The sequence below is a fragment of the Aptenodytes forsteri genome, unplaced genomic scaffold, assembly GCF_000699145.1.
Source record: "Aptenodytes forsteri isolate BGI_AS27 unplaced genomic scaffold, ASM69914v1 Scaffold147, whole genome shotgun sequence".
NCBI lineage: Eukaryota > Metazoa > Chordata > Aves > Sphenisciformes > Spheniscidae > Aptenodytes > Aptenodytes forsteri.
The window spans coordinates 1359665-1377457 of NW_008795320.1; the positions used below are offsets into that span (position 1 = coordinate 1359665).

Genomic DNA, 17793 nt, shown 5'->3' on the forward strand with positions numbered 1-17793 from the left:
TGGGGGAGTTGGTGCCGACGCTGCCGGACGGGCACTTCAGGGGTGAGGCATCGCGCAGCTGAGCCCAGCGGGACCGGGGAGGGGGTGGTGGGGTGGGGGTCCCCATGGCAGAGCTCGGGGTGCAGGCGAGCACCCAGCCCGGCTCCCTCCCCCGGTGGCGGGGACGGGGCTGCAGCCGGTGCCCCTGGGGAGTGGCACCTTGTCCTGGGGAGCAGCACATCGCTGCCTTCCGGGGCTCAGAGACACGGGGTGCAAATTGAAATAGGAAAAAATAGTAACAGGCCGTGAAGGGGGATCTTCCCCCCCGGCACGAGCCCCACCGGCGCCTCGGTGGTCTCTCCCGGCTGACGGACGGTCTCCGGTGTTCCTGGGCAGGGATCCTGTATGACACCTACCCGCTGTCGGAGGAGACCTGGCACACGCATCAGTTCACCTTCATCAAGGTAACGTGGCGGGGTGCAGCACCCGCACCTCCCACTGCCCTTTGCGAGGGGCCGGAGCCCCCGGCTCGGGTGGGTTTGGGGGAGATGGGTGGCACACGGGGCAGAGAGGGGAATTTCGGAGCTCAGGAGTCAAAGCCCGAGCTGGGTGTTGGTCTGCAGCCCTCGCCATCCCAGCACCCTCCCTGCCACCCGGGACTTAGTGCCTTCTGGAAAACCCCAATGTCCCCGTGATGTCCCCAGCGCGACGGTGGCATCGCAGCGCTTTCGGTCCACGTGGTCGCAGCCGGCCAGAGGGGAGCAGCAGGAGGGTGCGGAGGGCTGGGGCAACATCTGGCTCTGTGGGGAGATGTGAGAGCTTGGAGGGGGGTAAGGCGGGGGCCGGGTGCTGAGCCAGGGGTGCTGCACAAGGCAAGGGCAGCGTGCTGGGTGCTGAGCCAGCCGCACCCCCCCCAATTCCCATTGCAGGACCATGCCTTCCGCTTGCTGCAGCCCGGCGGGGTCCTCACCTACTGCAACCTGACCTCCTGGGGGGAGCTGCTGAAGACCAAGTACACCGACATCGAGAAGATGTTTGAGGTGAGCGTTGTTCCCCGGGCTGGGGAGGGCCTGGCACCCCCAGCCCAACCCGGGGTCCCCGAAGTCGCCCTGTCAGCCTGTGCCCCTCCTGCATCCCCGGGCCCTCGCCCGACTGTGGCCGTGGAGCAGCACGAGCTGGAGCACTCCATGGCCGTTTAACTCATGGCCGGGGCTCAGCAGGGAACATCTGAGGGAAGGTCAGCGGGTTTTTGCCCACGGCAGCCCAAGACGGGGCTCCCTGCACCCAGCCGCTCGCACTGTCCCGTGTCCCCGCAGGCCGGGGCTCGGCAGCATCTCCGCTCGCATCCGGGCAGCTCAAACCGCCGCTGCTCCTTTCCGCCCCTCCTCTCTCGCAGGAGACGCAGGTAGGGCACCTGGTGGAGGCCGGGTTCAAGAAGGAGAAAATCAGCACGACGGTGATGGACCTGGTCCCCCCCAGGGACTGCAGGTACTACTCCTTCCACAAGATGATCACGCCCACCATCGTTAAGCACTGAGGCAGCCTGGCACCGTCCCTCGGGGCTGCCCCGAAGCCGCAGGAAGCAAACGCTAAGGAGGAGAGGCTGATTACGTGCGCTGCCAGGAGGAGAAAAGCTCTTATCTCCTTCGATGCTAATGAGAGAAGATTGAAGCTGACTTATCTGGAGGCGGGAGACGGCTGGAGGCTTGGGATGGAAGTCCTGGGTCTCCAGGGGCCCTCCTGGACAAAAGGACTCCCTGCCCCACTGCGGGTGCCACCCCCCTGCCCTGGAGGGGTCTTCTGGGCTCTGTGGAGGAAGGTCCCACCCTGCGCCTGTCCCAGAGGCAGGTTTCCACTCAACCCCTCGTCTCCAAATACCTCGATTAAGCTGCAATTCGAGAGCGTAGATCAGAGCCTTTAGCCAAAGGGGTTCAAGGACGAGACATTTCCTCTAAAAACCGGATCATTTTTAGAAATCACGGGGTGGCTTTCCACACACGAGCCAAGTAATCTAACCCCGGCGGGAGAACTGGGGAAGACGGGGCACTCGGAGGCATTTCGGCTGCTCCTGGAGCAACTCCCCAGTGAAGTCTCCCCGATGCTTTTGGCTGAAGCCCACTGCAGCAAGCTCTGATCCTGACAACCTCCTGGCAGTTCAGTAGCGCATAAATGACGTTTCCTCTCTCTACCCAGAAGGGATAAAAATCCATTAAAAAGGAATGAAATACACAACTGCTGTTTCAGAGCAATGTATTTGTCTTTCAAAAGCGCGTGTGTAACTCTGCGGCGACTGTTCCTCGTCCCAGGCTGCTGGGAGAACACCCCACCAGGCTCCCGGGACACATCCACTACCAAAGCCGGCTCCCGGGACACATCCAGTACCAAAGCCCGCCGTGGGCTGCTTTATTCCTGCTCTGCCAAGGCGTGCTGCAGCATTCACTTTTATTAGTCATATTCTGATTTTAAGCATTAGTATTTTACTTACGTTATAGAAATATAATTAATTTCCGGCTGCCGTGCACGCAGATATAAAGGATTCGTTAGATTCTTTGTAGGAATTGTAAGCAAAAAGCGGGCGGTGAGTAAGAGCCGAGCTCGGGGCGACCTCGGGGTTCACCTGGACGTGCGTTGGTCTCAGAACTGCCTAACAAAGCCAGAGGTTTCTGGCAAGGCATTTATCTCACGATAGGTAACTTCAAACGTTCCCCTGCCCTCACAGGCTGTTCAGACCAGAAAACACCACACCGAATGTCATCAAATGCAACTCCTGCTTTTTAATTCAGTTTTTAAACGAGTTAAAACGCTTCAGATGAGAGGGACGTATTCAAGAGAGAAGAGCATCTTATCCAGGTAGAGTTTTATTGGAAGGCTTGTGAGAATACAGATTTATTGTGCGTACGGATGCAAGCGGGCGCCCCAGGTGGGCAGTAAGTGGGTAGGTCATAAATAAGAGGCTATTTCCTATACCAGATCTGAATCTTCTTCTCCCGTTTGATTTTCTTCTGAAGCTGCAGGATCCCATACAGCAAAGCTTCAGCAGTAGGCGGGCAACCTGAGAGAGAGAAAAAGGAAGCCCGCGGGGCTGCTAGCTGCACTGCAGCGTAGCCAGCAGAAGGAGAACCGACCAGCCGCAGGCTTTACCCCAAAGCAGGCTGTGATTTCCCCCTGGCTTCGTGTACGTCACAGGCTGCAGAGTTCATAAAAGCAAGAGGGCTTCTTTAAAGTAACTAAAGAGATGGTATTTTTCGAAAAGGTCTTTATAAAACGTAGGAACGCTTTGCTTTTAAGCGAGGCGGTATCTCACAGGAGAGTACGTGGCTGACCGAACCACAGCCCACGCTTCACACGACAGTTACTGGCGAGTAACATCGCCAGAGGAGCTCCACTCGCTTACTGGAAACCCCAGGCAGACCCCACCGAAGCATCCGCAGCTTCAGCGACACAGTTCGAAACAGAAAGATCTTTAAAAACTACACCAAGCACCGTCCAAACGTACAAAATTAACTTCCCCCCCGTCCTGCTCCGAGTTAGCGCCGTGGCACGCAGAGGTTCTCTCTCCTACCTGGCACGTAGATGTCCACAGGCACGATGCGGTCGCAGCCCCTCACCACGGAGTAGGAGTAGGGGTAGTACCCCCCGCCGTTGGCACAGCTGCAAGAGACGGGCGGGTTTCAGCGCGTTGTTAAATGCGGCTCGGCGGCCCACGGGAAAGATGAGCAGGAGGCGAAGGAGAACGTGAACCTGGCATCCGAGCGCTGTGAGGCAAGAAGCCACCCGACAGATTTTACCGAAAGGGATGGGGCGGATGCCGAGGTTTACGCCGTGGCCATTCAGCCTCTTCACAAGACCCGGCTGGAAGGCGGAGGCTACGCTCGCAGGCTGTTACATCTCAAGCTGAATCAAACCAAGCCGAACCGTTCCCGTTACTCTTACAAAGCAGATTTCAGAGGGTCCTTCCTCTCTACTGCAAAGCCTTTTTTATTTTTGCCACATCTGCACAGAGCGTTTCTAGAACTTGTCCTGTCCCCTCCAGGCCCCGGTGAAACGGCCGCCCTCGGCCCCAGCAGCTCCGGGAGACCAACAAGGTGTCAGTTCTTCCACGCCAGAGCTCCACGGAGCTCAGATTTCATGCTGCACAGTTGAAGCACTTTGAAAGCTTTCGTCTAAATGCAAATTCCGAGATTCTGGACATATACAAGTCCCCAGACTCTGACAGCTGCAAAAACCCCAGAATCTTTCACTGGGAAGACTCTGCAGTTCACAGTGACCTGACAGACATCATCCTCCTCACCCTAATCAAAGGGTCTTTATGTTTCACTTGTAACAAGGCCTCTTTATGTAATTTAAAGGGTTGGAAATACAAATGAGAAATGGGTTCCCCTCCCTCCATCTCCCCACTCAAGCGGAGACACCAGATTTCTCCCGTGCAGTAGAAGGCGATAAGGATGTCCCGGCACTTACCTCCCCATGGAGACCACGTAGCGAGGCTCCGGCATCTGGTCGTAGACCTGCAGGACACAGACATTTCAGATGGCTTTCCATCTGCATCCAGCGCGCGCAGCCGTGCACGAAGCATCCGCCGCAGCCTGTACCTTTCGAAGAGCCGGAGCCATTTTGTTCGTCAGGGTGCCGGCCACAATCATGACGTCAGCTTGCCGGGGACTCGCTCGAAACACCACCCCAAAGCGGTCCATGTCGTAGCGAGGAGCCGCCATGTGCATCATCTCCACGGCGCAGCACGCCAAGCCAAACGTCATCGGCCACAGGGAGCTCTGTGGCAGGAGAGAGGGGGGTTAGGGGTAAGAACGCTGAAAGCGGGAGCCGAGAGCCTGGGCGGGTGACTCAAAGAACAAGAGTTGATCAGACGGAAAAGGAAACAGAACAAGAAAAGTTTCAAGGTCTGTTCAGTCAGAGCATCATAAACGAAAAGGGTGTTTGCCATTACGCAGGAGAGCAAAACCCACGGCTCCAGGGAAATAGGTGCGTAGAGGTCCGTGCATTTGCAGCCCCAGAGGTGCTGAACGCGCTCAAAGCCGTAGACGCTCCCCTTTACACCTCTAAATGCCGCTAAAAGCCACCTCAGAAGCTCCGCACAAGGGCAGCGGTGACCGGAGAAGGCAAAACTCGGCTAAGGCAGAGCACACTGGATTCGGGGCAGCGTCACTTGCGCAGCCTTCTCCACGACACGGGGCAGCTGCGCGCTACAAGGACTGCGTAAAACCAGAAAGTGCCTTTTGCGTGTCACTGAAGGGCAGCTCCGTTTAGACAGGCAGCCTGCGCCGCTTTGCGCCACCCTCTCGTTAAGCGTCTCTCCCCCACTCTGACACAGTACCCCAAACGTCAACCTCTGGCCAAGAAACTTGGCTATTTCCCTGGGGAGAATTCTGAACCTATTTTTGTCCTGAGGAGGAGACGGCTCAAATCCGTTTCCCACCAGCACCTCAAAGCATTTGACACCATTTCTCCCTAGTGAGCACGACAGTTTCAGCGACTCACCCTTCGCGCCCAGTTGATCAGGTCATCGAGTTTGGTGACAATATATTCACCCTTGCTAGTGGGGACGTAGGATTTTTTCTGGACAACAGCTGAGCTCTTTTGCTGGACTTGGGCAGAGCTGAAGACAAACGGCGCACTAGCATCAGTCTCCAATTATTTAGCGTAACTGCAGAACACAATCATTAGCCTCGAGGAGCTGTGATCCCATAAAGAATCCGTGGTACATCGCTTATGGGCAATCTCACCCCCTCTGCTACCGCTGGAGACTGTTTATAACAGGTTTTTTTCCCGCCCCCCCCGCACTGTGGGGAGATCTGTGGTGTTCGGTGCTCAGGCAGAGCCCCTCTGTTGGCTGTACCCAAATTACGGAGGGTGCCTGGCGGGCTCATCTCCAGGGCTCACAGACTGACAGCAGCCTGCCACTTAATCCTGGCTTTTAAGAAGCGAAGTGAGGCAAAGATTGTCATGCGTACGCAGGCAGAGCTACAGCAAACAGGTGGTTTCTTCTTCCCCTGTACCACTGGGGATCCCCCACCCGCGGGAGGAAGGGCACAGCTGAGGAACCCGCCCTGCAGCGCCAGCGTTACCTGTCAGCACGGTCAGCCGCTGGCGTCTGATGGAGCAGCTGAGCGTGAACACTTGTCACAGCACCGGGCCTGGGGAAAAGAAAAGCCGCTGCACCTCCGTGTGACATGGCCGCACACCCCCCCCGCTGACTGAAATTTTTTGTTAAAGAGTTTTTGTTTTCAGTCACTAAGTAACTGCTGGCCTCTAGTCCTCAGCATTTTGACTTCTGAAAATACGTCAGCTCCTGCAGAACAGTGGTTGCTCACAAAAGACTTTCCAAAAGTGGGACAACTTGAGGAAAAATACACTCTGAAAGTACAAGGAAATACGGGGGGTGTACATAACCAAATATATTCATAGGGCTGGTTTGGGAAAAGGCTGCTGCTTCCACATTGGAAAAAAGGAGGGATTTGTTAAACTCCTCTATTACTGTGGAAGAGAGGGAGGTTTGTTTGGCTTTTTTTGACTAACAGGGGGGAGAAGCAGTGGACAATCTTGCAGAGCACCATTTCTCCCCGCACGGCATGCAGGAGGGGATGGTCTCACAGGTAGCTTTTCCTAGAGCAGTGGGATGTGCAAATAAACGCACGCTTGGGATGTGAGTGTCCGGCAGCAGTGCCACATGTGCTAGTGTGTGCACTCGGGTGCATCCTCCACCTTCGACCTGTAGCCACAGAAGTGCGGTAACAGTCGCCTGTTGAAATAAATGCCTAACCGACAATGTGAAAATAAACTGTTTTTTCTTATAACTGTGCTTAGTCAGGCTTTGTGATTTATGCAGAGACATAACATTCCCCTGTGGAACGTGCGTCTCCGAGCAAGACCATGGAAAAATGAGGGTGGAGGTGCCCTTTCTATTCATGTTTACTCGTGGTACATCAGCCCTGTACAGAATTTGTCAGGCTTCAAAATAAAGTCCTTGAAAAATGAAGCAAAAACCCTGCAATTTAATGCTCTTGAATCCCAGAATATTCTAGTTCTTGTTACCCCCCAAATAATCCAGGGAGCCACAGCCGAAACACCTTTTTCCTGATACTAAATGCATGTAGGATGTGTATTGTGCATGATGCACATATACATATAGTTTTGTGTTATTGCTGTATTTGTCTTTGCCTTAAGGCATAACTTTATTTGCAAAGACTCGTCATCAATTCGTTTGTGGTATGCGTGGTAGCCGGCAATGTAGGACGAGTAACAAACAAGACTTATTTTAAGTAAGTCTTACTTGAAGCATCACACAGAGATATCGGCCAGGTGATGGGCCGGGAGGAACGGGTTAGTAGTGTCGCTTGGGGGGACACAAAACAGGAGCCGAAATAGCTCAGTTGGGAGAGCGTTAGACTGAAGATCTAAAGGTCCCTGGTTCGATCCCGGGTTTCGGCAGGAAGCTTTTTCTCCCTCCCTTTTTCGGGAGGTGGCGGGCGGGCTGCCGCCGCCCCGCGGGCTCTGGGAGCGTTCAAAGCCCCACGGCCCGGCCCGGTCCGGAGCGGCCGCGCCCGCCCCCGGGGCACCCCCCCCAAACCGCGCTCCGCGCTGTTTTAACGTCCTAGAAACAAACGCAAAGCAGCAGCGCAGGCAGGTACCGACGTAACACCGCGCGCTGGAGGAGGCAGCTCGGGTGAAGGAAGGCGCTTCGACTAAAATCGGACAAGCTCGCTCCTGGCAGGGGTGATGTACGCGGGTAACTGTTTTAAATAAAGCACAGGAACAGAAAACAGTAAGTTTGCTTTCTCGTACTCGCCCCTACGTTTAATAACGTGAAACTGGGCGACTGAGACGTGATGCTACGGCTTTATCCGATACACAAAAATAATCTTCACCCGATATAAAATTCAGGTGGAAGCGTCTGCCTGCGCGCACCAAAGACCACAGCTTAGAATCGGCGTTTGGAATAAACGAACGTATTCAAACAAAAGTAACAACAAGCCTGTGACGATTCACTTCATCCAACTTTAATTGATTGAAGACCACATAATTCTGCACATCGCAAGACCGAATGTGGCCTGGAGGCATGAATAGTACTGTAAGGAACCGTTAATGCCTGGTTTTTAAAGAGGTACAGGTTTTAGAGTGCTTCAACACAACGTACGCTCTCGGTCGTCCTTAGGCAGAAGGCGGCAGTTTGATTTTTAAAGAGAACTTGTCCACGTTGAATCGAACTGAGACAGTTTTGGCCGAAAGGTATGAAAGGTAGGGACCGAGACAAAGGCAAGGTGATTTGGGAGTTCTGCTTCTGGTTTGAAGAAGGATCTTAACAGTACTTTAGGAATTTTAATTGAGAAGCGTACACACGATTACGTTTTGAAGAGGGGAACCCGAGGACACGCTGATCTCTGAACGACCGCAAACAGCGCCCGGCTTTGTGGGCTGGAAGCTTCTGCATTCTGAAACAACCGCACCTGACCGAAGACTCCTCCGTTTGTGAGTGCCACTCGCGCCTCCAGAGTCAACTCTATCAACTTGCTGTTAAATTTTCACACGGTCACAGAAAAGGCATCGTCCCTTCTTTGTTTTTCCATCAAAACTTGTGAGAACAGTCCAGTCAAGTACCTATTGTATTCCTATGATTTAGGTACTTGTGAATGTCCCTTCGGCAACGTGAATAAGGATTCCAAATGCATATTGAAACTCATTATAGAGTACAGAGCAAGTAAAAGCGTAATTAAAATATATTCAGATAATTACTATAGCCAGAATACACATCTGTATCCCAATTTACATGTAAACTTCTTCCTTAATTTCAAATCATCTTGGTTTCTATTGGACAGGCAAGTAGACCCCGTTTTCATTACAATACAGAAAAATACGAATCATTGGGCTTTTATCGTTAAACAGATACCAGTAACACTGCAAGTCTGTCAAAGGCAATTTGCAATACGCTACGCCTTCAGCAAACTACGCACGATTAGAGTTGATATTTAAATCAGATAGAGACAATTAAAAGTGTTCCTAAAATCATGGCCTCAAAACACATTAAAACAGCATTCAAAACGCTTTCACTTTTAAACAGAAAAGTGAATGTTTTTTGGTTTTTAAGCAAACACTGGATTCCTTTTCCACTGAATTTTACAGTTGTCCTATCAAGAAAAACAAAGCCTTTGTTATTTAGATTGCATCACGAGATACCAATTTTATTTCCCACGCTTTGAGACATGTAAAGCAAGAAGAGTCAACCCGCTGGGAGCGCCTTCAGACGGGAAACCTGCGTACGTTCAGTAGCAGCAGAGTCGTCAGGCAATGCGTGGCTACGTAATTCACCAGCACCTGTTTGTCTGAGGACAACAGCCCTTCCTTTGTCAGGTGCTTGGCCAAAATCATTCATACAACACTTAGTGTCACATCAAGGAGCAATGCAAAACACTCGCAGTTTTCGCAGGTCGCATGTTAAGTGCACGGAACGGGCGAGGACTGGGGCGGCCGCGCACCCGCAGCGCCCCTACACCGTTTGCATCCTCTTTCACAGGCAGCTGAACACGGCAAGACCAAGGGAAGCAGCGTGCAGCTCCAGTACGCGGAATCGAGAGCAAGGACTGAAGATACAACTGTGCCTAACGGTAGTACAGCATTATAACGGCTACATCTTTTGGAGATACGCACACGGGTTTTAAAAAGCAAGAATTACACGTTTTATACAAATAACCACTTTGTTATATACACGCAGTGCCAGGATAACTTGGGAAAGTTTGTACCGCTGCTCAGACGCTGTCTGCAGATGCTAGTTTGCTCTTCCACTTTTTTCTTTCTAGAATTTTTTCATCGAATATTTCTCTCTCCCTGAAAAGAAATACATTGAAGTTCTGGAGTGAAAACAATCTTAACACATTGAAGGGTTCGCGATGTGTTACAGTAACTCAGCAAGAACGTTTCCCATGTTCAATCACTTTGTTACTCAGACAACGAGGAAGCTTGGCCTTACAGAAGGGAGGATGCTGAACTCCCCTGCCCTTACACTCACATTTTTCCGTATAAACAGTAAACCAGTAAGAAAAATTCAGAGAAAACTAAAAATAGAGAGATACCTTTTGCTCACAGATGGTCCTTTTATGTATTTCTCTTCTGCCTTCTTGTAATCTATGTCATCCACAGCAGAAATCGCATAAATGATGGCCTATAAAAGTATTTCGTTCATTTATACTCGTGAAACAGAAACTAAATTACAACCAGCGATTTGAAACTCTCTCAGCAGATGAGCACGTTTTTGGAATAAGGTTCCTCCATCACTTAGGAAACTTGGAGGAAGCTGCCTGTTGCGTACCTCAAGTTCTTAAAGAAATAATACAGACTTGACCTTTAGCATTCCCAGGAGAGTGTTTTTATAACCAGGTTCAGGTATTCTTCATAGCAGTTTTGTTTCTGCAGAAGTTACTAATGTTCTCCCAGGGAAGTTCCTAGGACGAACTGTAAGCATCTAAAAGTAGAACTGTAAAAACAAACAACCCAGCCCCCAACACACACAAAGAACCCAAGAAAACCCAGAGATGACTTGCCAAATTAAAAAAAACAAACAAACCCAAAGCTTTGACGAGTTTCAGAAGTAATCAAAATACACCAGCAAGCAATCGTTCTGCCTTTAAAAACATCACACTACCTAAAGCTTCTCCATTCTGTGCCAGCGGCTTAAAAATCGGCGTTTAGAGTTACATCGCTCCACACCTCACCCATAACCCCGCCAGTGCCAACATCCGCGTGTAGCGATTAATACTGGGGCTTTATTTATGTTCTCCAACATGTAACGTAAACCTGCTTGTTCTCCGATCACCAGCCCACAAAAACGTGGCTCAAGAGCCTCCTGCCCCGATTTTAATATTCTTCGCTCAAGATATACATAGAAACTAAGCACAGTTCTGTGCCCTTTGAGCTGAAGGGACCGTGACCCAAGCTGGCAGGTAGGTAAGCAGGCTTGACTCTGTCTGCCCGGCTCAAACGCCACCCAGCTCCCGGGGGACGCTCCGCAAGCCAGTAAACTCGGATCACGTAACACTAGCGTCATTTACTCTAACGTTTACTTTTCTCAGCCTTTCATGTTTACTTACTTCAGGCAAAAGGACATCCGAGATAAATTTTATTCCATCTCCATCTATTTGATGCAGATTTTTAGTGTCTATTGCACGATACACTTCCTTCAAGTAGTTCACTACGAGGTCTAGTTGTTCTTCATCCTCCAAATACGTTTCGACGCAGGTCACGTACTGACTTGAATTCAGGAATTCCTTCAGCCACCGGGATTGTTTTCTGCTTTTCAAAATAGCCAGAAGATGCTCTTCAGCCCCCTTAGTCTTCACTATAAACTCCACTATCTTTTTATTCGCTTTATCTCTAGCGGCTCTTGTTCTGTCAGGAAGAAGTTTCTTGCAGGGCTTCTGAGGCGAAGTTTCTGATGAAGACTCTTCAACATCTTCCTCTGCCGCGTTCGGAAAGGCCATTTGGACCAAACCTTGATAACCTTCCTTTCTAACTGGGTAGCCTGAAAGAAAAGCCACAACCATTCGTACTTAAATATACAAAACAAGGGGCGCTCTCACATACATACTTACGCATACAAATATAAAATAAGGGACTTTCTTGATAAGAGAGAAGTTTTCCTTCCTCCCCTACCAAAGAGGGTAAAAACCCACCACCACCACCACAATCTTAATTTTGCCTTAAAAAAAAAATTAGGGAGTTGAAACTCTGACAGGAGCTCTGAAACGAACTCTCTACAGCCTGAAGTAACCAGTTACCCGATTGTCTTTAACAATCAATATTTATTTAGTTTTTGTTGTGGGACTGAAAACCCTCAGAGCGCAGTAACGGCGGGTAGTCGTTTTAATGGTACCCCCTCATGGGTCTGATGCCTAACTCAACACACACCTGCAAACGTTAGAGCTAAACTTACCTACCAAGAGAAGAATACGAAAGGTAACGCATTCACTTACTGATGTCAGCAGCAAAATATTCCAAGAAGGATCCCGTAAAAGAATGACAACCTAAAAAGCCCAAAGCAGGGTTATTTATCAGTTCAATTAAGCCTACGCCACAAAGCTGCCAGTTTTGGTGTTATCTTTTTTCTGATGTACATCAGAACAGATGACATCATCCGACTCATCTGCTTACCTACTCTAATTCGATAGTCAGAAATCAATCGAATACACCACTCAATTTCTTGGCGATAATCTTCTTTGGCTCGTGCCTACAAAACGAGAGCCGTTTTCAGTCCTAAAGAGAGCAGCCTATTGAAGCTTTTCAGGTCTAGGACACCAACCAGGTAACGGAAACGGCTAACGGCAACGGATCAAAGTTTACTTGCAGTTTTCTGCATTCTCCCGAAATTCAACTCCTGCCATCCCTTTGTCATGCAGCGCGAGAGTGGCTTTGTTGTACGTAGCGAAGTGAAAACGCAGTAAGCGTCCTAAGCAGTTGCCTGCCCCCCACATACACGTGATCTCAGCAGCAGCCTCACTGAGATGGAAAAAGCTGCCGGGGGATCCCATGCCCATATTATTCTCCATTGTGCGGAGCGCGAATTACGTTTGTTTACTTTGTTGAACAGAGCGAGAGAGAACAGAGAACTACAAACCCAGACCAGTCCAGCTGCACCACGCTCCTCCCGCAGGGTCAGCTATACATTGTCTATACAGCTGCATTCTTCCCAACACGCCTATACACGTGCAGTTACGTGTTACTGGCAGTACTTACTATGAGGTCCTGCTTTTCTTCACAATCAAAGTGCTTCAGATTCTTAAGAGATACCGAGAAACTTGATGAAACAAAGAAACACAGTTAGGGAAGAGAGGCAGCTGAGTTGCACCTCTATTTATTTACCGCAATTCTACACATCCCTGAAAATTAGGTTTCATAAGGGATTCAGGAACGCAGGTTTTACTAGTTTTGGTTTTCATAATAAGCTAAAACTATGGAGTCTTTTAACAAGTGAGAAGTACCTGGTTTTAAAACAAAACTAAAGGCAGGCCTGTGTTTCCAGAAAGTTTGGGCACGACATGTAAAACACACTAGTGGGGTCCCCAGCCCCCCCTTTTTTTTTTTACTTTATTCCTCACATAAGCGTCAGCTGTTCGCATGAATGCCAGCCTGCCTCAGCTGGCAGCACGACACAGCCCACACCCGCAAATCCTCACCTTCCTTGGTCCCTCCCTCCGAGATCAACCTTAGTTTTAACTGACAGCGTAATCGCCCTGTACCAGGAAAAGAGTACAGGACGCTGCCTGAAAGAAACCGAAAGTTCAGAACGTGATCAGAGTCCACAACATTTACCCTTTTTTCTTGTCATTTGTATTCCCTTCTATTAACAGCACACACGCCTTTCTGTGTTTCCGCTTCACGTTTTTTACCTGTTGAAAGGATAAAGTCTCGTTAGCATCCCAACACCCTTACAAAGCAGGAACATTTTCCATCCGTATTACACAGCACACCCCATACTTAAAGGAAGTTACACAAATATGGAAAATTAAGTTTCAAGTGGCAAGAATAGCAAGTTACCCCAACGGAGCGTTTGTTAGTGCACAAGGACCCATCCTTTCTTTTGTTAGTTGGGCACAACCCTAATTCACGATACAAGATGTAAAGGCTCAGCAGCAATCCTCTGCTCCAATACAAACGTACGTGAATCAACCGCTATTTTTTTTTTATGGGCTTTTGTCATAGGTAAATTTACTTCTGTTATCTTTGGAACGCTTCTACTGGAAGATCTTTAACATGTCCAGCTCTACACAAGTCAAGAAGGGCAAAGGACACTCAAGAACTCGGTAAGCTGCTCCTTATCAGACCCCTTGCAATATCACTCTAAGAAGGCAGCGAGCTGTTCTTACCACTGCTGGCCAATAAGGATACCTTCGCAATTTGCACCAGACCAAAATCCCTTCTTCAATTGATTGTGGTTCTATGATGAAAAAATAAAGTAATTTTTCTTTAAAAAAAACGAGACAAGACAGTTAGCTCGCCCTCTCTTATCAGCCTCCTTTCAGGGTTTCACTTCAATGCTTTTACAGGTTTCACCTAAGGTGACAGGGCATCCCCCCCACGCCCCCCAAAATGCAGCACAGGTAGTTCTGAATACAGGAACTCGGACATTTCAATCCTCGGCCCTTGCCCAGTTTCACAGTGATTTGCATTTCATTCTGTTTCAGAAAGCCTTTCTGGGGGATCCAAGAAATGGATTTTATTCCAAGCTTGAACAAAGCTGGATTCACTTTCTAGAAGGGCGTCGTGGTCTCATTACCACAGCTTGTCAGCAAACTAGAAGCACACAATCCCTAAAAGAGCACACCAATCTTGGGTGAAGAAGTCTCGTAATAGGTACACTGATGTCTCACCTTGATGCGATAAAATACTAGGAAGCTCTTCATCCTCCTCCTCGTCATCTACCAGAGCTGAGAGGCGAGAGAGACTCTCTGAGGAAACGATCTTTGAAGACAGGTCAGACGGTTCCAGTCCTGCCAACAGCAGCAAGCACCGGTGTTCGTAAGCGCGGAACAGTGGTTAAAAAAGCATCAGCTTCAGACCAGGTGAAACACACGACTGTGTAAGTGACCCCCCCAGCAGCGTGAGTCACCGTAACACAAGGGTCTGTCGCACCACACACGCTTTCGATTCTCTGCCTAGGTAGAGGCCTAATAATCTGAACAGAAGGTGAAGAAGGGAAAGGAACAAGAACAGGCTGGTTTCAGGACTTTGTACCAGCCTGTTCCTTTACGTAACGTCACTTCATCTGAACGCTGACCTGCACACTAACTAGATAGCAGTACAGAAAACACCCACTACGCGTGAAGTCAGCAAGTCACCTAGCGAAGGGTAAGAACTGCTGCCAAGTACCGTTTTTCAAGGCAAAACCCTAAACAACTCCAGACAACCTAAATGCGACCACTAGTCTTTAGCCAGCATTAAAGCGACTGCATTTTCTGCTTCTCCAAAACTTCAAACAAAATTAAAATCAGAAATTTAAGAACCTCCTTCACAAAAGCACTGCAACATTCCAAGATGAGCAACAGTGCTCGGCAATCAAACGGGATGAAGTTTTCCCTTCCCCAAGCGACATGCCCACCTTCATCTTCCTCAAAGTCAGGCAGCTGAAACTGCTTTACTTTATTCATATCCACGTGCGAAGTATTCTTATTTTCCTCCTCTTTAAGCTGAGAGGGGAAGCTATCAGAAAGCGTCCCATGGTTAGAAGGCCCAGATGAAGATTCAGGGCGATTCCTGCATTTCCTTTTTCTGTACGAGGACACGGTTGCACCGGTCTCTTGTTCTCCGTTAATCCGTTTTAAACTCACTGGCTTTTTTCTTCCAGCTAATTGCTTTGCTAGACTTTCGCTCTCATTACTGATGCGTTTTTCCAAGTCATCCGAGGCACTGTTACAAGAGGAATCCAGTAACGTCCTTCTAGGTTGACTTCTGGTGTTTGCCCTTCTGACAGGTACCGCTGCGTCAGACTTGCAGGGGTCAGACAGAGGAGACCCTTCCTCAGCAAGGGGCCGTGCTTGATCCTTGGGGAAATCATTCCCACACGAGACAGGTGATCCCGCACCTCCTGGCCTTTTTCTTCCTTGCTTACGTTCTTCCTCCTTGGGCTTAAGGGAGACTTTACTCCCTGGTTTGGACTTTGTCAACACTCTGGGCTTGATTTTTTTCTGTCTTGGTAGGGATTTTGACTCTGGTACTTTGCAATTTTGACTATCCGAGTTTGATGTATTATACAAGTCCCCGGTACCACACCTGGAAGGGTTTGTTCCGCTTTCATGTGCTTTAGCGCTCTCCTCCAAAATGAAGGAACCTTTCTGGTTTTGTTTTTTTGTATCAGTCTTCAGGCTGGGGCTATTCTTTTGTTCTCTTTTCTTCTTGGAAGTCTCAGGCTCCAACTGTTCTTTAGAGTGAAAGAGCGACCGACATCTACGTAAGGGGGTAGATGAGAGAGACCCTGCATTGCTCTCCTGGGATAACCGAGCGTTTCGTCCTCCTTCTGAAGGTGGTACTTGTCCGGCTGAGCCATTTTGATTCAAAATATCCAGGGCAATTTTAAGAGAACGGCGATATTTCAGTTCTTCCACAGCCTCACTCGAATTATTCCTTTGATCTGATGAAGAATATGCAATAAACGCAATGAGCTTTCTTTGTATCTAAGAAATTTTAACTTATAGTATAACTTTTGCTTAAGATGCAACTTAACACTTAAATCACCCGTGACTCTTCAGGCAAAGTATAGAGGGACACACACGGTGCAAGCTTCCAACGCCTTATTTTGCTGGAAGCACACACAAGTGTCTTCACCATGCCTTCCAGCACACTACATGAGGGAAGAGCAAAAGCAGCTGTGGTAACGTTCAGTCTCTTTTCAAGCTTTACGGATGGAATGGAAAGAGGGGAAGAGAAATGCAAACCCACCCCCTCAATAAATACATAAGCGAAACGTGTAACTACTGTCCCCCAGGTTGAGGTTTTGTGTATATTTTACATTCAGAATATATACAAGGCAGCAATGTTTTGACACCTCCTCACCTAAGTTAGAGGCGATGTTTTCTATATGTTCTTCCTTCAGCGGTACAGCATCTGCACAGTTCACACGGATCCTGAAAATACAACAAAGCTGACCAAAAACGTCACAGCGCTAAGCGTTACTAACAGCATGACACTGCTTTCATCTGGCAATAAACTTGCAGTACTTTTTTTCCCAAAAAACCCTGTACTTGTTAGCAGAAGGTAAGGAAAAAAAAAAAAAACACCTCACATGAAGAATGCCTGAGCTAACAGTACGCTGTTTATGGATGTATATGGCCGGCTCTGAAAAGGCAACGGGTTTTGGGTTAGCCATCTAATCTTTCTGTAAATCAATGATCTCGTTTCACAGATCTCTTCAGATAAAGGGATTACTTCTTTTTTTAATGTCTAAGAGTGCAAACATACGACAGTAACAAGGATACTTAACTGTTCTTTCAAGCCAAGTATTTCAACTGTAAAAGAAGTCTCCTTGGCGTTAGTAACAGACGTTTCCCCAGCCACTCCAGTTTTGCACAAAACCTACATTCAAGAGAAAAAACACGTGTTTAAAACCCCTGACCAGGTCTGTTAGACTACAGGACAGATCTGACGTCAAAACATTTTCAGTATGAACAGCACAGAACGGACCGATATTCCGCGGCACCTGGTTGCAGTATTGGGACCCCTACAGATCAGCCCTTTTTTAAAGTAGATACGTGCTTACTTGGAGCTCTTACTTACTGCTCCGTTTCATCCATTTCTAAGTTATAGCCACACACCTTTCCCCATTTGTACATCTGCTTTACCTTTGCTGGCCATAAACGCTTCTTCCACATGCAGAGAACATACTCTTGATCCGTCATGACTGTGTTTCACGTAGGAAAGGAAAATTCCAGCGTGCTCTGAAGAAAAAGGGAATTAAAGAGTTACCCAACACTTGGTCCATTTTTGTCTGCCCTTTTTTTTTTTTGGAAGAAATATAGGATTTAAATAGAGCACGTATTATTACAGTCACGTATCGTTTTACCTTTGAGATCGCTGGACTATATTATTTTGCATGCGTTCTCCAAAGTTAAGTTCTAATAGCGCGTCTTTCTACAGCATCCTTCCACAGCAAGGAGGCCTTACGGAGCGCGTAGGGGTGGAAAAAACACTGTCACACGTAGATAAGGAAACGCTGCCGCCGGCCTGCACGTCCCGCCGCTCCCTCCTGCCACACGCCGACCGGGCAGGCCGGGACCCGACGAGCCCCCCCCACGCCGCGACAGTTTTTATACGTAGTTT

At 48.9% G+C, this 17793-nt stretch overlaps 3 protein-coding genes and 1 non-coding gene across 4 annotated transcripts; 2 read left to right on the top strand and 2 right to left on the bottom strand.

Annotated features, from left to right (window-relative positions):
* Positions 1-2: 2 nt before the first annotated feature.
* GAMT (guanidinoacetate N-methyltransferase) lies at positions 3-2210 on the top strand (the record flags this gene model as incomplete). Its single annotated transcript, XM_009279884.1, has 4 exons — positions 3-42; positions 376-443; positions 909-1019; positions 1376-2210. Coding segments are annotated over 4 exons (360 nt in total), but the record flags the coding sequence as incomplete, so codon positions are not given.
* A 609-nt stretch (positions 2211-2819) lies between these two features.
* On the bottom strand, positions 2820-6169 carry NDUFS7 (NADH:ubiquinone oxidoreductase core subunit S7). The gene is made up of 6 exons (XM_009279885.1): positions 6063-6169; positions 5476-5593; positions 4572-4751; positions 4441-4487; positions 3542-3630; positions 2820-3031 (listed from the first exon to the last, which is right to left on the bottom strand). Exons 1-6 carry the CDS (start codon positions 6167-6169, stop codon positions 2934-2936), a joined length of 639 nt encoding a protein of 212 aa, XP_009278160.1. The 3' UTR covers positions 2820-2933.
* Positions 6170-7352: 1183 nt separating this feature from the next.
* TRNAF-GAA lies at positions 7353-7425 on the top strand. The gene has a single exon. It is a non-coding gene; the product is annotated as a tRNA-Phe (tRNA).
* A 2223-nt stretch (positions 7426-9648) lies between these two features.
* LOC103899325 (PWWP domain-containing protein MUM1) lies at positions 9649-17625 on the bottom strand. The gene is made up of 14 exons (XM_009279781.2): positions 17537-17625; positions 17316-17411; positions 16958-17049; positions 16531-16601; positions 15080-16108; positions 14352-14471; positions 13848-13918; positions 13294-13370; positions 12718-12778; positions 12136-12211; positions 11958-12008; positions 11076-11506; positions 10062-10150; positions 9649-9816 (listed from the first exon to the last, which is right to left on the bottom strand). The coding sequence occupies exons 2-14, from the start codon at positions 17370-17372 to the stop codon at positions 9738-9740; spliced, it is 2304 nt and encodes a 767-aa protein (XP_009278056.1). The 5' UTR covers positions 17373-17411; positions 17537-17625; the 3' UTR covers positions 9649-9737.
* Positions 17626-17793: the final 168 nt, after the last annotated feature.